The sequence below is a fragment of the Rhizophagus irregularis genome, chromosome 14 (assembly GCF_026210795.1).
Source record: "Rhizophagus irregularis chromosome 14, complete sequence".
In the NCBI taxonomy this organism is placed as follows: domain Eukaryota; kingdom Fungi; phylum Glomeromycota; class Glomeromycetes; order Glomerales; family Glomeraceae; genus Rhizophagus; species Rhizophagus irregularis.
The window spans coordinates 3,055,496-3,082,489 of NC_089442.1; the positions used below are offsets into that span (position 1 = coordinate 3,055,496).

Sequence of the window (26,994 nt, forward strand, 5' to 3'; positions counted from 1 at the left end):
CGTCTGGTCACCTGATCTGTTGGGTCAGGTTGCAGAGCTCTAAAATGGGGCATTAAATCTTTTTCCTGCTCTCCAGTTGAAAAGAAAAATCATATGCATGTGTCATTTTTTTTCATAAAACTATGAAAGATGAAGGTAAAGTTATTAATCCTAAAGCTGCAATAGTTGAATTATCTTACAATATTCCTTCTACTTATGATAAACCTAAAAAAATTTGAATTATTAATAAAGAAAATTAGATTTAATAGAGTTTAATTGTAATTTTTGTGACATGATCAAATTGGTATATAATCAATATAATTTTTCTAATAAAACTAAACTTCATTTTATTATTCTAATAAAACAATATTTACATTTTCTAAATCTCTAAATAAATTTGTGATATATAGAAGTGTATAGCTATTTGGCCAGCATAACAAAATTATTGTTAATTTCATGTTCTTTTTTTTCCTTCCATTCTATTATAACTTCACCCTTTTTGTATTGAGAACATTGTTTTTTAATATTTTCCTTGCATGTTATTCTTTTGTTAGCAAATGCAGTTGCTAAAGGAATTAATCTCATTCTTTTTTACTTCTTATTTGACAATAAATCCTTTGGTTAATCTAATAAAACTATATATGTTTTTTGTCCTTGATCATAATGTTTAGTTGACCATTGCTCATCATTCAATATATAGTTTAATTCTTTTTTACCTCAACTTTCTTGAATAAAACATTTATAAATACCTATTTTAGCCTGAAAATGATGAATAAACCCATGAAAAATTGAAAATATTGACTTTTGGTACAAAGAAGAGAAACAATTTTACATCCAGCCTGAGTATAATTTTTACCTAAGATGATATATGAGAATCTGCTTATTTTTGTTATTTAATGTTTGTATATTTGAAGGAATTCTCTGCTTTGATTAGGCTCAGTTCTTCAGTTCCAGATGATATGCTTTTTTAATGATCCTGGTATTCTGTATTTTTGCACATATCGAGTTTTTTTTTGATGATCGAGTTACATACCAGATCTTTTCTGCCGGAGATCCTGGTGTTTCACTGATGTGCAATGCAATGATTGAATAATATAAATAACTTCAAATGTATAAGAGAATCTGTATTTGAAAAACTCTCTAAATAGATATAATTAAAAGTGAATTACTATAGAAAAAATTTTCCTTATTTTAAATTTATGTTAAAGAGAATTATAATGCTAGCTAGCACTATAAATTTGACCCAAATTACTTAGGATAGAAATTTAATTCAAGTATATTATATAACAAATTCACTATACTTTATCATTTTTAACAATTAATATATCAAAATGAAGGATATAATCAATCAATGTCCAACTGCAAAATGACTATCCAGTTTTGGACATCTGTCATCCATAAAATCTATAAAGATAGCATGGTTTAATCTATTTATTTATCAGAGCTAACCAATTTTTTAGATAATAGAATAAATATCCTTTGATGTATGAATATCTGATAATGATGGATAAAGACAACAATTTACTTCTTCTTGAGATCTTATACAAATAGGTTTGACAAAATTCATGTCAAGTATAGTAATTTAAACTCTGATAATATCATAATAGTGATAAATCAGTTATTCACCAAAGTCAGACTTACAAAGATTATAGAGATGACAGAAATGACTAAATCATCACATCTTCTTTCTATTACTTTTTCTATATTTTTATTATCTATTTTTTTTTCAACTTAGCTTCTTGTAAAAGTAATAATGTGTATAATTGATTATAATTTAAATCTGAAACATTGGTTATATTGCATAACAAGATAATATTCTGTCATTTAAAAATAGTTTTCTTTGACAATAATAAGAGTTATTCCTATTTTTTCCTAAAAATATTAAAATTTTTAACCTATACTAAAGGAATATATACTAGAAAAGCATATGCTGAAGAGAATATATTATGTTAAAGGAGAATATCAAATGTTGAAGGAAAATATGCTGAAGGAGCATGCCAACAAAAGAATATATGCTGAAGAAGCTACAGTAGTCTACACAGTCATAGTATTTTAGTCTTTTAAAAGTATTTTCTCAAAGGTAATAAATAAATCAACCAAATTTACAAAATGAACCAAATTTTGTGTGAATTAAATGGGAATCAATGGAATAATATACTATCCCCAATTTTGCTTGATTATATAGGAAGTTGTCATGTATAGACATCTACCTATGTATGTAGTGTATAATAATATACCAAATCATCTTTTTTTTTATCTATTTGAACTTCAGGTGGTGGTTTTAGACATATTAATGCAATATGTGCAATCATATCTGAACTTTTTCCACAAGCCTACTGTTGTTTACACTAATTGCATTTAGCACCAGGTTTTTTTTTCATTTAATAATAAATCATTAAATTTCAATTTATACCAGTATTATTTAATGATTTCCTTACATTATCTGATCAGAATAATGTTGTTTTATAATGTTGCAGGATATTATCACAAAATGTTTGGATTGAATAATTTCTTTTTACTTTTCAATACCCTCATTCCTTGAAAAATATCCCACGTCTCCAACTTATCTAGTTATTCAATCATTCTCTTTCTGCAACTAAAGGAGCTAATATTAAAGATACCAATATTGATAATAATGGCAACTATATTGTTATTAACTTATCTAAACCTAAACTGTATTGTCCTCTAAATATATGAAGATAGTTCTATAAACTTTGATTGCACCTTTTACTAAATCTACCCATAATCTTTCTATTCTTTGATTATGTACTGATTTTCCTGCAATAAAGCTATTTCTTTCTTCTCCTCAATATTCATTCATATACTGTTTGAACAATATATTCTGATATTTATTGCGGATGTATTAATCAAAAACATTAAAATAAACGGGTTAATTCCTTCTAATCATATATCTAATCATATATTAAAATATTATGATAATTACAATTGCCACATAAATAAAATTATAAAATTAAATTTTAATGTAATATCAAATAATAAATAAATAATTTTTACCAGTCACCATTACCATCTGCTTTGACATGGTAAACAAACTCATTTTTGCCTTCAATAAAATATCATAGAACCATTTGTGATTTATTATTATTACTACAATGTACTGAAAATATTTACTTGATTCAATTTTTTTTCCAAGATTATTAAGTTTAAACTAATATAAAGACAGTCAAACCAGTCTCTCTGAAATGATTTTTTTTGGAGTATAGAAAACTTGTGCCAGAAACTTTATTTATCATCGAGGTGTAATACTTGAAATTTTGTCAATGGAGAAATATAACCATTCTTGAAAATTTATCTATACCTCCATGTATTACATTTGATTAACTTACAACACCATAGATGGTGATAGAGATTAATGTAATTTATAATCACTACTTTCCATTGTATTTTTACTAATATCCTTTTTATAAAGGATGAATCCTTATCAGTCTATTAATATTAATGTAAGATTATATTTATTTCTTATATACTATATAAGCAATGGTATAAAAATAAAAATTAAAAAAAAAAAATTTATTTACCTTGAATTGTTGATCGCTTTAATGCTAATTTCTCTTCATGATCTTGATGAGGAGATGACTGTTGATGATGTTGATGATGAGGACGATGAGACTATTAATTTTATTAATTTTTGATTTTTTCATGTCAATTCTGTTGAGTGATATCAATTGAAAATAATTAATGGTGCTTGATCTATTTAATATTTCTTTTAGAAAATGAACAAATTTTAAAGTGTATTTGTCTTAGAAAATTTTTTTTTCTTTATTGCCAAATTGATTTTATTTTTATAAAAAAGCTGGCAATAGCTCTCTAATAACTTAAGCTTTTCCATGCCTCTCTTTGAGCTTGTGCCCATGATGAAAGATATTCTACATCTTTTTTTTTGAAGAAGCTCCTCTTGCATATTTGGTTGTTGTTCAACAGTTGGTGTTGTTTCTGAAACTGGCCATACTGAAGGATGCCAAATTCAGTCAATGCTGCAACTTCTTGTCAAATTACGATATTCTCCCGGTGAAGTAAGATGTTTAAATAGCTCAATTCAACTTTTTTTGTAATAAATTGTCAAATTGTCTCAAAAAATAAAAGGACATTATTTTTTAACTAAAAATGAGAAACTTATAAAAAAAAGTATTATATTTATAATAATTTGAATTATATATACTAATTAAAGTTTACTAACAATAATGTTGACATTGTTTTTTGTAATTGAGATGTATTTTTCTTAATACACTATAATCATAATCCTGGGTATGTTTTTTATTTCAGTTTATTATAAAAAAACGTAAATGACTATTTTTTTTGGCCTTTCTGGCGTTCTTTTTATTGTTCTTATGAATCTATTATAAAGAATCTTGAATAATATATTATATTTAAAAAATTATACTTAAAAATATTTAGTGAGCAATACTTTCATCATAAGGGATGATTGGACAATTAGGATATGTATCTTTAAGCTGATAACCTAAATCATGCAGCCTGAGGATAGAACATTTTCCAACTATCTTATATAAAGATATAATAATATAAATATAAAATTGTAATTTGACTTTGACAATTCAATTTTTCTAATAAAATTAACGTTTCAAGAAAGATAATGAATTGATATAAAATTATTTGATATAAAAATTCGTCTATAATGAAGAGAAAATTTTATATCAAGATTAAGATTTAAACTGAATGATATCAAGATCTCTTTTAGCATTTGACTTGAATGAGAAGTTCAGAAATATTGAGTATGATTGTAATAAACATTAAGACAGCCTGAGGATAGAACGTCGGACTCGCTTCCAGTTAAAAAACAAAATAACCGGTGGGGGAAATTACCGAGATTACCTAATCTTTCATTTTGTGAAACCATCCTTAACTACTAAAAAATTAACCCTGCTAAAATCCGCGTCTTATATAAAGATATAAAGATTTAAATATTAAAATCTTCTTCAGCATTTGACTGAAAAATATTGAGTATAAGAAAATTCTTGTTAAAAGAATTTAATGATTTGTAGTGGAAGTTTTTGAATATATTTGGTGAAATCATATAATTTGCCAAACCATTGACAAATCCCCATCTGGTCCTTTTGATTTGATTTGACATAACACAGTGACTGCTGATGGCATTTTTATTTCTTTTACTTTCATGATTTTTATAATGAATAGAATGCTTTCCTTCAACTCTAAATTTCTAAATTATTTTCAGATAATCTCTCTTCTTTGATATTAATGTGTTTTCTACCAAGACTATAAAACTCTAGTGTATTAAAACTTTGGAAGATGTTCAACGGGAAGAGCTTATAAAATAGATCGTATTATTCTATTTAAAAAAAAAAAGACGATGTAAAATCTATTTTATACTAGGAAATAATGATAAACGGAAACAAAGAAGTAATGATTAATTATATATCTGTTAACACAGTGTGCAATACATCGTACATTAATTAAAAGAATACTTCTGGTAAGATAATTTCCTATACAATGTATACTATAATTATAAACTAATTCATTGAAAAAGCAATATCGTTTAATTGCTTTGGATTTTCAGATCATCACGTGTTGTGATAAACAGGTTTTATGAAAGTGAATGTCATTGTTTATGAAGTCATCTGATTTTTTTACTTTTTTTATTTATTTTTATTTTTATTTCAGTTGAAAGTATTGACTTATCACTTGAAGATTCACTCTTTAAAGTTTGGAATCAAAGACATCTTGAAAAACTATGAAAACTTTGACGATAAACGTGTAAATACCCAGGATATGATGGTAAATCTTGAATTTCCCATTTATTATTCTTATTATAATGCTATTATAAAGCAAATTACATTCTCAATTTTTAATCTATTTGATATTTTTAGTTCTTATCTCCTATTTAAATGAACATGAAGAGGAAAAAGATCGAACAAATAAAACATTTAAAATATTTATCAAATCAATAAATTAATATTTGTACGGAAAGAAAAAAAAATGGAAAGAAAAAAAAAGAAAGGGAAATAAATCGTTGGTCTCAATAAAATATACTAAAGATATTTATACTTAAAATATTTGGGCTGTGCTTTAATCACATGTTAAGATATCTTTATTTTTTGAAAGTTATTCACATTTAGCCACCACCACAACCACCACAGCCATAAAATTTGAATTCGGCTGGGTAGTAAATTCAATCATCAAGACCAATCATCAAGTTCGTTATAATTAAAGATTTTTGATAAGTATACAAGTATATCATTTTTATTTTCCAAGCCAAAAAATTTTTAATAAATACCAATTTTATACTATAAAGAAATAGAAGATAACCAATTATTTAATTTGGTATTATTTATTTATGACAAAGTAAACGAACGAACCTTTTTGTTTATCAACTAATAAATCATCTAAGCAAAATATTCAAAACTATCAAAAGAAAACGGGTAATAATAACAAGAGGTTTATTAAACTGTTATTACCGTATATCAATTCTCTAAAATCCGCTTCTTGTTTGTAACACATTTCTTTATTTGGTACGATTTGAAGTCACGGGTTTTCTGGCCTCACGTGATTTTCACCTCCGATTTATTGATCTATATCAAATAAACTTCCAATTTACTAAATAAAGCTCAGGATTTACAATGGTTCTCATTTCCTAGTTTGTAATGTACAACCATATATATTAAAAGCGCTTCTTTTCGGAGAATTCTTCGTTAACGCTTCTAAATAATCAACAAATGTCGATATGAAGATCAAAAATTTTGGTTACGTAATGATTTGTACTTATTAGTAAATCTGATTACGTAATTCTTAAATGTTATGCTGAACTAATCTTTATATTTTTTTTAACTGATCATCACTAATCTATTACATACTTCAAACTTTATTATAATAAAGTACGGACCGATCTTTTATAAATTTTATAAATACTTGCTTATACAATCTTTTTTTTTATTTATTTTTTTTTTCACAAAGAAAAAATAAATACTGTAATGTTTTATTAGATTTACAGGAATCAAGGTAGATCCGACGAAAATCTGTGAAATTTTTGGTAACAAAATTACGGATAATACTTTTTCCGGTTTCAAATTTCTGTACATCAAAATTCTTTATTAATTTTAGGCTAGATTTTAACAAATAAATATTTATAATTCTGGCAATAATGCCGATCTCAAGTAATGTCGGCCAGAGGCAGAAATGAACGAATAACGAATCCGATTTTTAAAAACTTTTCTTTTACAAGTCATACTTCTGATACTTCTGATCAAAGATTTCAATATAATAAAAATTTTTTGTGATCATTATTTAGAAAAAAAAATAATTATTATTTTATTAAAACATTTGATTAAAGTTTCAAGAATATTTATTATCTTGTAAAAGAAAAAGGAGGTAACGTTACATTATTGTATGGCTGAAATGTTTTTTTTTTTACGCGTGAAATTTTAAATGTGTTTCATTTCTTTTTTTTTCTATAAGATAAATATTTATTTGTAATATATTTTAAAGACGCAGTATTCTTTTTTGTAATGTTATCGTTAGATTTCCTAATTACAATTAGTCATATCGAAACTTTTTTAGCAAAATATTGACGGAGATTTATTTGATTAACTGAAAAAAAAAAATAGGGGAACTTTTTATTTACAATAAGATGCAAATTATTAAATAAAATTTGATCATGTTCTTTCACAAAAAATAAATACTTCGTTTTTGTGAAACCAAACAATTCCTTTTTTATAACGACAGTAAAAACCAATCAATGCTTAATACGAAGAAATGAAACCTAAAACTACGATCTTCTTAACCTAGAAATTATAAACTAAAACAATAAATTTTATTTACAATTTTTTTAAAAAGATATTCTTTTAAAAAATAAGGTTATTAAAATATATATATATATATGTATATATGCATAAGAACAATTATTAAAATAAGCGCCCAAAAGGTTTGACCGGAAATGTCCGTTGAATGAAAATGCGACAAACCATACGGCCGAATAACTGTAATTACCGAAATGTTCTGTAGCTATACGGAAAATTATCGGGAATTTTTTTTTCACCAGGTAATACGTCGGTAATACACCAGTAATACACCAGTAATACACCGTAATACACCGGTAATACTCCGGTAATACTCCGGTATACGCCCATAGGCCAGGCCATAGGTCATAGGTAATACACACCCATAGAACATAGAGGTCGCGTGTTTAAGACATTTTTTTTTTAAATTTAATTAATTTAATTTAAATTTTTGATTCAAAGAAGAACCACCTGTCAAAATTCTTATTTGTTAATATTAATGTAAAAAATAATTTAGTGATGCATTGACACGTTTCTTTATTTGTACCTAATTTTTTAGTAATGATAATCCTATTTATTAATTTGAAACTTGAAAGAAATTAAAAGATCATCCAACAATTATTCATTTTTTCTTATTAAAGTAATTTTAATTTCAGAAATGAAACAAATTTTGTAATATTACAGGTTAAAAATTAATGCATTTTTTTATTATTCGAAATTATTTTTTCATGAAATAAATTTATTAAAATTTTTTTTTCTTTTTTAAAAAAAAAAAATATATACAGTATATGATGACGATGCTCCTCATTTTTTGTACCATTATTTGTGTGTCGCGTGGAATTATTACGTAATTTTATTAGTTTCATATATGTATACTGTATAAGATATTTGGCAATCATTAACCAAATTCGTTTAATTCATTGGTATCCTTAAAATAGGTACACAACTTTTTTCATTATTCCTTTTCATCGTAAAAGAAAAAAAAGGTCAAAGCCTCCCGAATTACATATTTCTTTTTTTAAATAATATATTATTTTTCTCACTATTCATCCCATATTCGGAAAAAGTGATAATATTAATAATATTAATAGTAAAAACAGTGTTCCAAGGGTTAAATTAGTTGTCAACCCATTTCCGGATTATTATTTTATTTATTTTTTAAAGTAATAAATTACTAAAATTAATCCACAATTAAAAAATCCTAACCCTTTAAAATAATATTCACCTTAAAGATTCCATATATCGGCAATGATGTCCCGGTTAATTTTAGTACTTCCACTAAAGTACGTGATAATCCATTGAACTTTGTATTTTTGGTAAAAAAAGATGTTCAGTACCTTTTCCTATTAAGGGTACCCTATGTTTCATCTTTTTTTTTTTTTTTGAATGAATGTTTTTTTTTTACTGTGTGACGATCATTTTAGGGATCGGTGATTTTTATATAAACACTTTTTTTTTCTTTAAAAAAAAAATTTTTTTTTATAATAAATAGCTGGACTTCTTCCCCTTTTTCCCTTTTTCCATAAAAAAAAATAAAAATAAAAATAAAATAATATAAAATAAAAAAAAATATACATTTTTCTTTAAAAAAAAATATGGGTACTTGTGCTTCTAAAGCGGTAAAATGTAATGACCATTGGATGGACGGGATTCCTATTGATGAAGAATTAACCCCATCACATAGAATTATTAATGGTAGAAGATTTCATACTGATGAAACTGTAAAATATATTTTTCCTAATGATGATGAAGAGATTGAAAAGTTAGAATTACAATATTATTTGTTTAAAGAATATTGGAGAACATGTTATACTTCTCCCATAACTCCGATGTTAACCGCAGGTGGTGGTCGTGTCCTTGATATTGGGTAAGTTTTTTAAAAAATTTTTAAAAATATATTAATTAATACAATTTATGTATTTTATATATATATATATACTGTATATATATATAATTATTATATACATATTTTTTCTTTATTTTTTTACTGCGCAATTTATTGACGTTCTTTTTTTTATTGTTCAATAAGATGTGGTCCAGGAACGTGGATAATGGATTTGGCATCTAAATATAAATCAACAACATTTATTGGTATTGATATATCCCCCATGTTTCCACAACATGTCAAACCAAGAAATGCATCATTTGTTCAATATAATATTCTAAATAAAATACCATTTCCTAATGATACATTTGATTATGTACATCAATCACTCTTATCTTCAGCATTCACGACTTCACAATGGAAAGAAGTGATAAAAGAAATAGTTCGAGTGACGAAACCAGGAGGATGGATAGAATTTCTTGAATATGATTATTTTGTACATAATGAAGGACCGATCTCACAACGAATAAATGCCAGTACGATTTCATTTTTCTTATCACAAGGATTGATTCCTAATATTAGTAAACATCTTCCGGAAATTTTACAATCAACCGAACAATTAATGGATATTCATTGTGAAATAAAATCGGTACCAATTGGAAATTGGGGTGGAACCTTAGGTTCTGTGGTATGTTATGATTTACTTTGTTGAATATTTTACGTTTAATTTTATATTACTTGAAATTTAATTTACTAAAAATATTTTACATTTAACCAAAAATATTTTACATTTAACCAAAAATATTTTACATTTAACTAAAAATATTTTACATTTATTTAATTATAGGCTCTTGAAGTTATTGGTATAGAAATATCAGCACTTCGAAATAATTTACAACCTTTGATGGGATTAAGCGATCAACATTACGAAGCATTAATTGAAGGTTTTGTTTCCGAGGTTAATAAATATAAATCATATATTAACACTTTTAGGTTTTATGCCCAAAAAGTGATGTAAAATATTTTTTATGAGTATATAATTTTAGACATAATTTTCATTATTTTTTTCGTAGTCATAAAAGAAAAAGTGCATAACATGTGTAAATCATCATTTTATTTGTATATTTTTTTCCCTTTTTCTTTCCCTTCCCTTCCTCTCTTTACTCATTTTATTCTATTATTATTTTATTTCTTAATCAAGAATTTGTACAAGATTACAAAAAAAAAATTGTATTTTTTTTTATACGAATCAGATAGCAGATAACAAATAGCATTGACGTTACAATTATTCAAAAACCCCATTCCCCCAACCCCCAATATTATAAAAACAGTAAATACACCAATGTAATAATAATAAATAGATCTAATGTAAAATAATAATAAAATACTGCGTAAATAATCAAGTTGCACAAAAATATTAAAAATATTTAAATCTAAGAAACCTTCTTATTAGAAAAAAAAACCTGTTTGAAAAAAAACCTGTTTAGAAAAAAACCAGTTTTTTTTTTTAAAAAAAAAAAGAAAAAAAAAAATAATAAATAAATAAATAAATAAATAAATAAATAAGCAAATAAATAAATATAGAATATGTACTGCTACGTCTTTTTAGAAGTAAAAAAAATTTGTAATTATTTTATTAATATTTAAATCACATGGTCAAAGTAATGCAAAATATGTACGGTAACTACGGTATGTACGGTTATTGACTTATTGATGTAATTTATTACAAAGAATTAAGTTTTTTTTTTTTGAATCGGAGTAGTAAAGGAGTAGTAAAGGAGTAGTAAAGGAGTAGTAAATGAGTAGTAAATGAGTAGTAAATGAGTAGTAACTGAGTAGTAACTGAGTAGTAAATGAGTAGTAAATGAGTAGTAAATATTCCATTAAAAAACCACGAATCAGCATGAATCATAATAAAAACCTTTTTAGTACAATTAATTATCATATAAAAATTGTTCTCCTTACATTTTTTTTCCCTGATTTGAATATCTGATCCATTTTTATTTTTTTTTATAATTCCGAAATTAGTTAATTTAAAATTAATTATAGGAAAGAAAAAATCGTGGTGAAACAATTAATTACATGTAAACTGTATATATATTATATATATATATATATATATAAAAGGTAAATGAAACTTGAAATGTTTCATGTTAAGGGATTTTTTTATGGATCTACAGTATATCATAAGTACCGTGCTTGTAATTTTATTATTATCGTGCTGTAAATTATTATCGTGTTTGTTTAAATTATAAATTATTACAAATTTTTTTTTTTTTCAAGAAATTCAATAAATTTCAATTAAACCACGTTGTTTATTTGAAATTTTAAAGTTTTTTGGTTTAATCCATTAATAATTATCTTTTTGTTTTTTTTCCTTTTTATTGTATAAGAAAATAAATTTAGGTTAGAAGAATTTTTTTTTTTTCACATACACAAATTATTGAATCTAACGTATTATTATAGAGTATTGAATCTAACGCATTATAATAAAGTATTGAATCTAACGCTTATTATAAAAGTATTGAATCTAACGCTTATTATAAAAGTATTGAATCTAACGCATTATTATAAAAGTATTGAATCTAACGTATTATTTAAAAATACACAATCTATCGCAAATTATTGAATCTAACGCTTATTATAAAGTATTGAATCTAACGTATTATTAAAAATACACAAATTATTGAATCTATCGCAAATTATTGAATCTATCGCAAATTATTGAATCTATCGCAAATTATTGAATCTAACGCATTAAAAATACACAATTATTGAATCTAACACATTATTATTAAAAATTAAGGTTAGGTTTATTATAATGATTTTTTACGCACGTATAATACGTACAATAGTTTTGTAGGTTTTAATATGATACATTTGTTACATTATTATACAATGTAAAGGAACAATAAAAAAATACAATGAAAAAAAAATAAAATCGTCCAAAAAAAAAAAGAAAAAAAAATATACAAAAGAAATATTTAAAGAAAATTTTGAAATATAAACTATGACTAACGCCCATCGTTAAAATTTCACGTCTATATTACCACGATTTGATTTAATATTTATCTTACCAATTAATATCAAATCATTAAAATTACCTATATTATCACTTTTTTGATTAAGAATATCAAGACCTTTTTCAATTTTAACATTTCCATTCGAAGAATTTATATCGTATTGTCCATTAAATGTACCATTCTAAAAAATGAAAAAAAACTATATATCAGATATGTAACACGTTATATGTAATTATTAATATATAAAAATAACTTACAAATTTGATCGAGACGTTAGAACTATCAGAATTTATATCAATATTGGGACTTTTGATTCCTTCTTGAATATTTATACCAAGATTAATAATTTCTCCTTTTGGTGCTTTAATTTTAATATTATTATTAGATTGTCTATTAATATCATTCAATAAATTATTATCATTTAAAGTTAAATTTAATTTAACGGAACCAGTATCGGTAATAATATTTAATCCATTTCTCGTATTTAAATTTCCATCAATATTTCCATTATTAGTCGTTATTGATAATTGATTCGTAAATAAAGTATTATTAAAAATAATATCACCTTTAGAAGTTATTAATTGAATTGGAGAATTTAAATCTTGATTTAATTTTATGTTAAATGTTTTTGAATCAATTTTTAAAATTGAATTTGTATTTGGTGTATTTTGTGTATTTGGTAATGATAATTCTAATCGAGCTGATATACATTTTGGTGGTATCGTCAAATACCCCAGCCATGATAATGTATTTGAATTTGGAAATGATTTTCGTAACTGTATGCAGGATTTGAATTAATAATGTTTCGAAAAGAAAGAAAAGAAAGAAAGAAAAAAAAAAGGAACTTACTATTTGTAAATTAAAATTAGAATCTCGGAATTCTGATTTTGTAAAAGAATCAGAATTTTTTATTGTCGCAAGTCGAACGGTTAATGTAGCATTACCGTTATTACTATTATTATTATTATTATTGTTATTGTTATTGGACACGTTATTTTGTGAAACTATAATTTCCCCTTCCTGCAAAAATAATAAATTTAATTTACCTTTTAATTATTATTATTATTATTTTATTTTATTTTATTTTATTTTATTTTTTTATTTTTTTTTTGTCTTATTTATTATTTCTTTACCTGAACGTTATTAAAATCTTCAATTATAAAATTGTTATAAATATTTGGATCAAAAGAAATTGTTTCCGATGGCATTAAATCAAATTTTTCGGTTAAATGATAACAATTTTGGTAAGTAACTATAACGGCAACCTAAAAAAAAAATTCATTCAGAAATTTGAATTGTTTTAAATAAGGAAAAAAATATTTTTATATAAAAATTAGTTTTAACTTACTGCATAAATCAATCCTAATATTAATAAAGTGGCTGTAACCCATATCCATATTAATAACCCTCTTGTATTACAATAAGAACAACAAAATTTCTTACGCCTTTCTATATTCGAAAAAGAAGAAAAACAAAATCTTGTTTTAAAATAAATCAAAAAAAGTTAAAACAAACCAAAAAAATAAAATCATATATTGAAAAAAAAAAAATTAATTAATTTAATACTTTTGTTTATACTTTTGTTTGATTTACTTGAAATTGTATCATCATCATCATTCAACCAATAATCTCCATCCAAATTACGTTCATGCGTTCTATTATTATTAATATTACTATTACTTAAAGAACTCATATTACTAAAATTTAGACTAACTTCACTTATATTACTAATATTACTAATGATACTTGTATTATTAACATGACTAATTTTACTTAATCTACTGAATTCTTCTTCTCTCATCATTGCACTCGCTTCCACAAATTCTAATGTTCTTCGTTGTTGAAATTTTTTATTACTTTTATTTTCTTCTATTGCTTCTAATGTGTTTGTATTTGACATTTTTAATAAAATTTGTTTAAAATTTGGGAAGGATTATTTTTGACGGATTTTTTGAATGATTGCAAATCTTTTTTTTTATGTAAAAAAAAAAAAAAGTATTATGTCAAGGTAAAAAAAAAAAAGAAAGAAAAAAAGAAAGAAATTGATTTTTGTTACGTTTTTATATAAACTTTTTTTTTTTTTTTTTTTTTACAGTTTTTTTTACAGTTTATATATTATTTATTATTTCTTATATACACAAAAACTCTTTTTTATCCTTGAAAAAAAAAAAAAGAAAAAAAGAAAAAAAAGAAATTTCTATTTAAAAAATTTCTATTAAAAAATTTTTTAATATTATGCAATCAATGCAATATGGAAAAATATAGAAAAAAATTATTTTAAATAATAATTCTATATTTGAAAAATATTTTTAATAAATTTTTTTTTTTTTTTTTTTTTTGTTCTTTTTTTTATTGTACAAAATTTAATTTTATTTGACTTATTTAAATAATATTTGTGGAAAATCTATACTACTAAAGTAATTTATTTTAAACCGGAATCAATTTTTTAAAACGTTACAGAACATTTTAATTCAAGTAATAACAAATAACAAATATGCAAGAGATCATCTATTGCACATGTAACGTAACGTAACCATTAATGTAATTATTTTGAAAATTGTTTCGAGTTGTTTGAAAAGTGAAAACTAAGTTCATACATTCATTGACTGAAAGTACGAAGTATGAAATAATAGATAAGGAGAATAAGATTTGTTTCTTAATCACAAGGGAAAACTTTACCACAAGGGAAAAAACTTAATCACAAGGAAAAAATGTAAGCAAAAAGTAACATTTAATAATTTTAATAATAAAGACAATAAAACCCAAAAAAAAAATATATTATAATTTCAAACTTTAATGATTAAAATAAAAATGGAAATAATTCATTTGATTATTTGTTTTTTTATAATCTAATTATATATCTTTTTTTATCTTACGCAGTTTCTGTAATTCACTAACAATGGTAATTCATTTGGTGATTGATCTTTTTTTATCAAAACAAAGGGAAAATCCGACGATTACACAAACGACTGAAAAAATTAGTCAGGGGAACTTGGGCTTAAATACATCCTATTAAAGCCCAATGTTTTTTATCATGGTACCATTATTCATGTTAAAAAAAAAAACGGATAAAATTTAAATAATTTAAGAATATTTTTGTTTTCTTGAATGCCTTCTAAAAAAAATAAAAAAATAATTTAATAATAATAATAACAACAATAATAAAGCTAAAAAGCCAATTCTACAAATCAAGAATGTAAATCTTTCAACTTGAATTTGATTCGTTCCTTTTTCATGATGATGGTAAATTGTAATTTTCAATTTTGGGAAAAAAAAAATATTTTTTTTTTGGCGATCATTCTTATGTCGGTTTAATGTATGATGTCATAACGGAGTGCGTTTTTATGGTATTGTTTGCTGTGACATTATTCACAATTTATTTATTAAATAAATAACTAAAACGTGTGTGTTCCCGCGTTCTTTTTGATTGCATCTTTATAATATCATTGTTTATTTTATTTACTATAATCCAAATCCGTATTCTTATTTATCATATACATATTTATAATAATAATAATAAAAATAAAATAAAAAAAATTCACCAATAGTACATAAAAAAAATTGTACATATTATACATATTATATATATATATATATTATATAACAATTAACTAAATTCAACGTTAACATCACCGCTCGTAGCTCCAATGTTGAGGAAACCTTGCGAGTTTATTGAACCAATTCTACCTTGTCGGTTATGATTTTTATCATTTCCAATTCCAATATTAACATCACCAGAAGTAGTCGTAATTTGATATTGTCCTTCGAATGTATTATGCTACATAAATATAAATAAATGGAATTTTTTTTTAGGAAAAATTGAATTATAAAAAAAAATTATAAAAAAAACTATAAAAAAAACTATAAAAAAAACTATAAAAAAAACTATAAAAAACTTTACCAATTTTAAATCAATATCTCCGCTAGTTGCTTTAATTGTAATTTGACTATCGGTAATCCCATCAGCAAGCTTTATATCCGTATTAATATCCCCACTTGTGGCTGAAACATCAACAATGGGTTTAACAACAGGATTTGAAACATTTAATTCCAAATCAATATCCCCACTAGTACTTTTCAACCCAACTTTTGGGCTTAATCCTAATATGGTGGTTGCATTAACTTTAACGTTTATATCACCGCTTGTTGATCCAATATTTATTTCATCCCGTAATGACGAGATTGAACCTTTTATATCCCCACTAGTAGCTTGGATTGTCGTTTTCGTAAATAAAATATTTTCGATATAAATATCAGAACTCGTGGTCTTTAGATTTATTGGGTAAGGGTACTGAACGGAGTTTTGTTTGAATTTAACGTCAAATCTTTTTGAATTTATGTTTACGGGTGATAATGTTGTGGTTGCAACTTGTTGTGGTAAAATTACTTCAACCCTGCTCACAATACATTTTGTTGTCCATAACGCCAAGAAGCGGTCAATAGCATCACCTTTTGGCTAATTATAATAATTATGATAATAATAATAGTAATTTAATAATTAATTAATAAATAATATTTATATAAAATATATTATAATACTTACGATATTTATATTATAGGTAAAAGGCGCAATTGTTGATACATATTGACTATCGGTATTCCTTGTTGCAATACGAATTTGAATAGTTGTATTGGTGACTGAAGTATCATTTGTTTGAGAGATCCAAAGTTCATCATATCTCTTTTTTTTTTTATTTTAAAAATAAATTTTTCGTTATTTTACTTATTTACATTATTTTTTTATAAAGTTAATTTACTTACATTAAAATATTTGGAAGTTTCAACATTCAATGTTGGAATTATAGTTTGATCATAAGATAATGTTGAAGGAGTTACTGAATCCATGTTTACATAAAGGTCACGACATCCAAAAAACATCAATAATTGAGAAACCTAAAAAAAAAAAAGAAAGTTGCATTAATTTATATATTATTGTTTTTTTATTATTTTATTATTTTATTATTTTTTAAATTTTTACCGCGTGAATAATTCCCACTACAAGATAAATTATAGAAATAATCATTAGCACTTTTGGCGTGCAACAAAACAAACACCGGTTTCGATCACGTCGTCCTAAAATAAATTATATTTATTCATGTTAGCATGTATAATAAAATGAAATATATATATATATATATATATATATTTTTACAATTTTTTAAATAAGGTTATCTTATCGTACCTTCATTTTTTACAACTCTATTACCATAATTAGGAGTTATTTGATTAGTTTCTTGTTGATTATATGGAAAATTTCCATCCGTATATAATGATTGCTTAGTAGAAGATTTCATATTTTTAGGGGATGTTGAACCCATTTTTTTTTTCCTCTTAAAATAAATAAAGAAATAAACGAATTTAACGTACAAAAAAAATTTTTTTTAGTAAATATTCCGGTTTATATTATATATTTTTTAAATTTTTTTTTTTAAAAAAAAAAGGGGCCCACTTTTTTTTTGAAATATTTCCTGTTCTTTTTTATATTTTCATGTTACCGCCAAGTTATTCATTATTTGAACACTATTATTAATTATTTATTATGAATATTATGAAAGAACATAGCCAAGATAAGAAGCATAAATTCTGTGATACTTTGGCCAAGAGTTTATCATAACCATATAAAGAATTTTGTAATACATCAATTTTTGATTCTAAATTGATTTTGGATGAATTAAAATTTAAATTTAAACAAATGTTTTCTAGACATTTCTGTATCGAAAATTCTTTTTATTTTTTTCTCATTGACTAAATCGCGTTATGGCGCAGTAATTATCATATTATTATCATATTATTTATATTATTTATAGTTTCATAGTTTCATAAAGCATATGAACGTTTCAGAATTTATTTATTTTTTCATTGTTTAATGAACAAAGTTGCGACATGAAATGCATGTATATTAATGTATTATATCGTTTAAAGTCGTTAGCCGTTTTTACGACTATATATTCTATATATTTCAGGTCCAATGATTTTTTACATGCAAAATTCGCTTCTGCATGTCCATAAACGCAAAATCTTTTTTTTTTTTTGGTATTTAGAAGTAAAGAATATATTTCGATGCGTGAGAATCTAAGGTACAGTAAGTATCTATTATCTATATCGGTCACAAGACCCAATAACTGGGTCACGTAATGACCATTTTCACCAATCAATGAAAGTCCCTGTGACTGATATAGCTGTCATTCTAACGCTTTTGATCATGCTATTTCTTAATTACTCCACTTTTCCACTTTATAAACCTTATATGAACTTTTCCTATAAATTTTACACTTTCTTTTTTTTCTTATATATTCTACTAAAAATAGTACATTTTCCTTTTTTTTATATACTATACTAAAAATAGTTATATCAACTATGTCAAAACTGAAATTTAATATAACTATCGAAGAAGTGCATCCAAGGAGAAAACAATAAGAAAAAATTATTCAAACATTACAATAGGAGTAATTCCATTACGCTCAAATTAATTCTCATCTAGATTTCTATTACTTACAGGCAGTGATGTGCTCTTGGAAGATTGGAAGCACTATTGAAAGCACCTTTGGAAAGATTGGAAGCATAATTTTCTAATAAAACCATTTGGTTTGGAAACTTCTAACCAAATTTTTATACTATTGGAAGTACAAATGAACATCACTGCTTACAGGAAATGAATGTATAATCTTTTTTTAAGTTTGAAAAAATAATATCGCGACCTTATTCCTTAATTACCGTTACGGCGTAAAGCCGTAAACAGTCATATTATATTTGACTCTACAGGAAAATCGTAGATGACAGTTTAAAATTAGTAATTGAAGAAATAGATATGGCGCTTATTCACTGCACATTATGAGGATGATTCTTTTGTGATGCACTTCTGCAATTTGGTAGTATTTTGGTGGTATTTATTTCTTGAAATTTCATGTAATAAAATTGTTCATATAATAAATAAATAAAGATTTTACTTGTTCTTATACCAATTATGGTTTACCGAATTTTTCGTCGAGTCCCGCCGCAATTGTTCGTTTTCATTTGCTAGAAGGAAGCTGTTCTGCCGTGATAGTTTTGGATATCGAGAGTAGACACGTTCAAATTCTTAATGTTTCGGGAGAAACTGTTTTGCGGCTAGCGAGATGTTTCGCTCATTTAGGCTTTGGTTTCGGCCATTCCGAAACTGGCGAAACTAGCAAAACTAAAATGTCACGTGCACACTCTTTAATCGGTAATTAAAATTATGAAATTCTGTGGATACTTTCGTTTTTTGGTTGTTTGTTCAAAACTAATTATATTTCTTTAGCTTTTACAGCAAGATGTTTAAGTGTATTAATTGAAACTTTTGGAGGACAATTATTAGCAAAATGTGCCTAATCTTGTAAGCCTTTTTCCAAAAAGCAATCATAATTAATATACACAGGTGGCTTCATAATGACCGTTTGATAATTTTGCTTCTTGTGTATGAGTTCTCCACACCAATGACTTAGGTCACCACCATTCTTTCTTTTCTTTTTCCACCTGTGGGTTACATGAATGGAACTGTATCAATTGGTAAAGGATTTAGAAAAGGTAAGTTCTGGACATTCAGGTGTTAGTCATAATACTCTTCAGGTTTACTCTGCAAAATGATGAATGGACGATGGTTTCAGGAATCTTGAAACTTTTTCTGCGAATTTTACGTATATTATATTTACTATTATTTTACTCGTATTTATAATGAAAAATGTTATTTACAATAAAAAAAATTTCGGTAAAAAGTTGCAAACCGCGTTATATTATTACGTTATATTATTAATATGTCTGCGAAATCATAACAATCACTGCGCATGTAATAAAATTTAAGGGCAAATTTTTCTTATTATGATAGCCATATTAAAAATTATGGTGCCGTATAGTTATTAATTATATAATTTATGTATGTAGATCAAAATCGGCTAAAATAAATTTTATTGGTTAAAATTGATGATTTTCGAATCCATAATTCTGGCCAAATTTTGCTTAATTCCGGCCAATTTTATAATGCCGGCCTAAATTTTATAAAAATTGAAAAATGCAGTTCAAATGTAACATCACATTTATATAAAATAACTTTCAAACTAAATATAGAAAATAATACTTCTTGACAACATCTAAGAGTGTGTTGAAAATTTTTTTCAAATACTTTTTGTTTTTTAAGGTGGATCTTAACTAGAAGTTGGTACATTTTATTTGCTAAAAATAAGGAATAATGAGAAAAACTTGAAATTTGTCAAATATAGTAAATAATTTAAAACTCCAAATTAAGACAGAAAGTATTTTATATAATTTTATAACAAAAAAAAAGCTTAAAAAAATATTAACTCTAATAAATTTTCAAATAAACCCAGAATCTATAAAGAAAAATTTCCCTTTTTTTCATTATATTTGTATAATAGTATTATAAATTCTTTATTATTTCAATGGTTTTAATTACAAAACAAACTATTTTCTAATTTAAAAAACAATTTGAATATTAAAATAAAAAAATTTCGTGATGAAATAAATAGGAATCTAATATTAAAACATGATTGGACAAAAGTGGATTTACTAAAAATAATGAAAATTTTGTAGTTTTTTTTTAATTTAAAAAAAAATATATTATTCAAAAATAAATCTAATAATACTCTTCCCTTCCTTTTTCCTATAATAAATAAAATTTTATCATTATTTCATATTAAAAAATAGAGAAAATTTGATAAATTCAATAATAAACAAAAATCTTATTGGGTGACCGACCTTATTAACTTAATAAAAGCTGTTTCTTTTGAAAAGTTACACCTAAAAATAAAATATTTATTATTAGTTAAAGGATTCTCATTAAAATTTATTGAAGTAAAAATTCTTTTTTTTATTAAAAAATCAATTTTTTTGTGTTTATACAAAAACTACCCGAATAACTACCATTAAACCCTTAGAAAATCTTTTTTTCTCTTGCAAAATTACATATATTTTTGCTATTAAAACTATATATTTATCCAAACTTTTAAAAGGATCTCAAAAAAAGTTCATTTTTTAACGTAAACTTCTTGTATATGCGAAGAGAAAAAAAAATTTCAAAAATGGAAAATTAACTTCAGAGACTAGTAAAGCACATGATGTTCTATCAAATTACTTAATTTGTATGGGAGTTACATATTAAAATTGACGGTTTATCATAAAATGAAGTGACTCAAATATGGTTACACGAATTTTTTTTAATATGAAAATGATTTGCATATTACATGCACGGTGATTGATAAGTAGATGCAAAAATTGTGACCAATCAAAAATATCGCAGATTTCCGAAGTATCAATTTGATATCATGGCGAAACTATTAGTTTTCACCAGGTTTTGGAATTTTTTTCGAAAAATTATCCGAAAATTTAGTTTCGACTTCGCCCGAAACACTGCAAGCTACTGTATATTAAACTAAAGAATTTTCTTTTGTGTGTATAGGTATAAATAATGACCTTGTTCTTTTTTTCATATACCGATTTATTAATAAATTATTATATATACCTCAAAGCAAGTTTGTATGATTTTAGCCTGAACTCAGTTCAACGATTTTTACATGAATATTTGACATTCCTATCATTCATATTTAAATGTATGATTTAGTTACCAATTTGATAATTTTAAAACATAACATTTATAAAAAAAAACTAATTAAATATCAATATACTAGTGATATAGTTTATCCGTCACATTAGATGTTTCTGTAATTTACAATAAATGGTTGAAACAAAAAACTTTAGATAGATATATACATATATATATAAGCATTCTTTAAAAATTAATAGTTTATCTTCGCTATACACAAATTATACTTCGGATACTTGCATACTACTTTGGATTCTAAATCCATTACTACAACATTACGAAAATAAATAATGATCATTGGCTCCCGCAGAAGCACGTTCGTTCCCGCGTGATTTTACACACGTGATCAGATGATGTACTTTTAAATCTTTAAATTCTTATAAAATAAAGCTAATTATTAATAAATAAATATAACCTCTTTAGGCCATTGTCATTTTAAGACTTTAACATATTAAAAAATGCAAGAGAAGAAAGACGATTAATTTCAATGATTTTTTTAATGCAAATTTATTTTATTTTAAACAATTTAAAATTACTATTTAATTTCAGTGATTCGATTTATAATTATTTAAATTATACTATTTATCTTATTCATCAAACATTAAATATTATTTCTAGCAAAACTATCACAATTGTTAATTAACACGATCGTTAAATGTAATTATGTAACACTACTAAAATAAATTGAAATTCTCTTCGGAAAAATTAGAGCCGTGACGCTTCAGACCTTCTACCGGTCTCCATCACTTCTCCATCACTAATAAAAAATGATTTTATGGGTTACAATACCATTTAGTAGACAAGTAAATATTCTGTCCTTTGCGATGAGTGCAAAATCCCATGCTGTATAAATCTTCGTTTTATCAAATGTAATTCTCTTAAAGAACGAGAATCTTCATTTGAATAAAAAAAATATATGCTGTATATACAGTATCACATTATATTTTATTGGTAAAATGATATTTCGGTAAAATATCCCTTTGGTAAAATGGATTTCGACAAAATACCCTTCGGTAAAATGGATTTGGCAAGTGACTTTCGGTAATACAAAAAATTTCAGTCAAGTGATTTACAATACTGATGGACTTCGCAGCGAAGACTTTAGACTAGTATTAAGACAGATTTTTTTCCTTTAATTTGTAGGCCTATTACTTTTCCCCCAGACTTTTGGTTATCTTAGGGATTTTTTTGGGTTGGCTTCATTAAGTTTGTGACGGTAATAATATGATAACTGGGGTTTTACATTATGTGGCCCCGAAGTTTTACGAGGAAAAAATTATACAGACAAATTGACGTCTACTCGTTCGGAATAATTTGTTATGAAATTATCATGTCCTTAGGCCGGGCAAAAAAAATTTTTAGATTCTCGTGACATAAAATTTTAAAAATGACCCGGCCGGCCGGCATTTATTTTTATATTTGTAAAATTTTTTCATATGTAAAATTTTTTTACGCCACATTGGCCAATAACTTAAAACACGTGATAAAAATTTTTTGCTATAAAAAAAAAATTTCCATTTTTCGAAAAACTGACCCGGCCGGGTCACGAGAATCTAAATTTTTTTTTTGCCCGGCCTTATCACGGTATAACACCACAATGTAATAATTATAACGTGATCTTAACTAGGATTTAATTACATGCATTTAATTGGCAAGTAATATATTTCAGTCTCTTATTTCTCTTGCAACAAAGAAATTGATAAAAATTATGGATGGAAGTTCAAATCAAGTATTATTATAATTACGAGTATCACAATCATCAAGTCATCAACTGAAATATTTTTAATTCAGCTATTTACGACATTATTTATATAATTTATAGAACGGAAGTTTATTCAACAATATTGCTTCTAGTAATTAATAACTTTGTTTCATATAAAGCGGTTTTGCACGAAAATATGTTTAACAATTGCACCTTTCTCAATTAGAAAAGGATGAATTTATTACACCAGATGAAAAAAGCAGAACTTATTAGCAGATGTATTAAAAAAATACTTTTGTGAATTAGAAGAAATCCCAACTAAAGAATTTTTAGATGATGGCGATATTATAAAATTAGTTCAATATGAAGAAGAGCAAATAAAAATGTCTTTTGGTGATGCATTTATATAAATCTATGTAAAACTTGGGTAAATTTTTTTTTTTGAACAAAAAACAGATGAATTTAATAAGGAAGATATGTGTATCTTTAAAAAGTATCTTAAAATTATACAGCTACTTGAAATCGCAAGCTAAAAAGCAAGTTCCAATAACTCAATATTTCTAAAATAATTAAATTGTTTGGTCTAAAAATATAATTTACTAGGAAAAGGAATTGCTAAATTTTAATTTATTTGATCAGCAGTAATCGGTGTTATATCATGGTCAAAACATTTAAAACCCACAAAACTGTGCGTAACTATTATAAAATTTTTCTGGAATGTCTGAGACCCAAGACCCCAATCTTAAGATTTTTTTAATTTTAAATTTTTAATTTTTTTTTATTTTATTTTTATAATGTGTAATAAAATACCTAAAATACCGTAGTGATTAAGTAGAGGTTTACTCTGTATAGTCACCGCTTAGATGTAACATGGTGAATATATAGAGGTCTGACTGTACATCGTCCTTGTAGAATTGATTTTAACGAAAAAATCAAAAAATATTCAAAATTACCTTTGTTACTCAAAGTAAACTTACAAAGTAGCGCAATAAACCTACTTTAAGTATTCCATGCACCTCTATTCTCCGACAGCATCATTTGGTGTATGATACAGTACCGCAATAATTACTACACCAATTTTTTGCGCAAAGATAATGATTTTTATATTATGTATTAAGAATATTTTCCGTTTTGTGATTTTACTGCGAAACAATGATTGACACATTCTAGATGGCAACTCTCTTTTTGTGTGCCATTCTACCGTCTGTGTCGATAGTTTCCAAAAATGGATTTCGTGAAAGAAAAATTTTGTTAAATGAGTCAATAATAATATTTAAATCGCCTCTGTAGCTCTAAGTAAGACTTGAGAGCAGCCAAAATTACATCTATCTAGTAATTTTTTAAGTTATATGTTGTTAAAATAAAATTTCTCTTTATGATTTTCGTTGCACCATAATTTGCTGGCTGCGCCACGAACCTGGCACACATGCTTCTACAGATAATTAGTAGTACAGACACGATGATGTGGTTACTGTAACCAATTAAATGTGATACACATAATGAATTTTGCATAAATATTATTACCGTAAATACCATACTAAAAGGAACTTAACATAGTAAAATACATTAATTTTTCCAGGTAGGGAGAATTTTTGGTATAATTATACAGTAATGGGCTAATGGTTCTCAGTAATGATAAAGGTAAAAATCATACATATAGCATGGAAAAAGTTTCAAGTGACACCAAGGAACTTGAAGGTAAATATAATATATTAAACAAGCTGAAATGTTAAAATTAATAAATACTATCTATTATTATACCTTATATACATATAATTTAAACTAACTAACTATATTATATAAATTATATTAAATAACTTAGCTCGTAAGTTAATAGGTTATCTTATAATTGAATAATAATAAAGTTACTTATTTTTTGTTATATACCATATAACTAAAGATTCATTTAATAATCAATAATATTATAGTTCGTAAGTTATCAGTATTTAAATATTTAGTTCTTTATTTTAAAATATCTAAATTTTTTGTTTAAATAACTATTTAATAATTATTACAGATGGTAAGTTACAACATTTAATAATTATATTTATTTGTTTAATATTTTATATAACTCAACTAATTAGATTCTTTACTTAAATAACAAGACTGTGAGTAATATATTTAGTTTACATACTTTGGTATTATATTTACATCTAACTAATTAACAATTAAATAATACTACAGGGTGTAAGTTATATGTTATGTTTCTATTATTTATATAATTTAAGCTAACAAAACTCTATTTACAAAATTATTTTGTAATTTCTTTTAGTTAGTAAGTTATAAGTTATTTATTTAATTCTAATGTTATATTTATATTATAATATTTAATTTAATTTAAACTAACTAAATTCTTTATTTAAAAAATTATTTGTAATTTCTTTTAGAGCGTAAGTTACCTATTATTACACATTTATATAATATTTACGCATAATCCAAACTAATAATTCTTTATTTAAAAAATTATTTATTATATAGCGTGTAAGATATTTATTTAATTTTATCATTACATATTTATATAATACTTACATATAATTTAGAATAACTAAATTTTTTATTTAAAAAATTATTTAATAATATAGCGCGTAAGTTATTTATTTAATTCTATTATTGCATATTTATATAATATTTACATATAATTTAAACTAACTAAATTTTTTATTTAAAAAATTATTTATATTAGGGAGTAAGTTATTTATTTAATTCTATTATTACATATTTATATAAATATTTACATATAATTTAATTTTTTATTTAAAAAATTATTTATATTAGAGAGTAAGTTATTTATTTAATTCTATTATTACATATTTATTTAATATTTATATATAATTTAAACTAACTAAATTCTTTATTATTTTATTATTTGTAGAGTGTAAGTTATAAGTTATTTATTTAATTCTATTATTATATATTTATATATTTAAACTAACTAAATTCTTTCTTTAATATAGGGAGTAAGTTATTTTTTAATATAAAATTTACATATAACTTAAACTAACTAAATTCTTTATTTAATATAGGGAGTAAGTTATTTATTCAATTCTACTATTACATATTTATATAATATTTACATATAATTTAAACTAATTAAATTCTTTATTTAATATAGGGAGTAAGTT

At 24.3% G+C, this 26,994-nt stretch overlaps 3 protein-coding genes across 3 annotated transcripts; 1 reads left to right on the top strand and 2 right to left on the bottom strand.

The window, feature by feature from the left end:
• The first annotated feature begins 9,269 nt into the window (after positions 1–9,269).
• OCT59_006358 (uncharacterized protein) lies at positions 9,270–10,896 on the top strand. The gene is made up of 3 exons (XM_025313883.2): positions 9,270–9,615; positions 9,778–10,261; positions 10,421–10,896. The coding sequence occupies exons 1-3, from the start codon at positions 9,344–9,346 to the stop codon at positions 10,589–10,591; spliced, it is 927 nt and encodes a 308-aa protein (XP_025186382.1). The 5' UTR covers positions 9,270–9,343; the 3' UTR covers positions 10,592–10,896.
• A 1,704-nt stretch (positions 10,897–12,600) lies between these two features.
• OCT59_006359 (uncharacterized protein) lies at positions 12,601–14,496 on the bottom strand (the record flags this gene model as incomplete). Its single annotated transcript, XM_025333556.2, has 6 exons — positions 12,601–12,777; positions 12,854–13,372; positions 13,446–13,616; positions 13,730–13,861; positions 13,945–14,045; positions 14,190–14,496. The coding sequence occupies 6 exons, from the start codon at positions 14,494–14,496 to the stop codon at positions 12,601–12,603; spliced, it is 1,407 nt and encodes a 468-aa protein (XP_025186383.2).
• Positions 14,497–16,203: 1,707 nt separating this feature from the next.
• OCT59_006360 (uncharacterized protein) lies at positions 16,204–17,914 on the bottom strand (the record flags this gene model as incomplete). Its single annotated transcript, XM_066141220.1, has 6 exons — positions 16,204–16,374; positions 16,498–17,052; positions 17,140–17,277; positions 17,358–17,489; positions 17,575–17,591; positions 17,779–17,914. 6 exons carry the CDS (start codon positions 17,912–17,914, stop codon positions 16,204–16,206), a joined length of 1,149 nt encoding a protein of 382 aa, XP_065998032.1.
• Between the last annotated feature and the right edge of the window lie 9,080 nt (positions 17,915–26,994).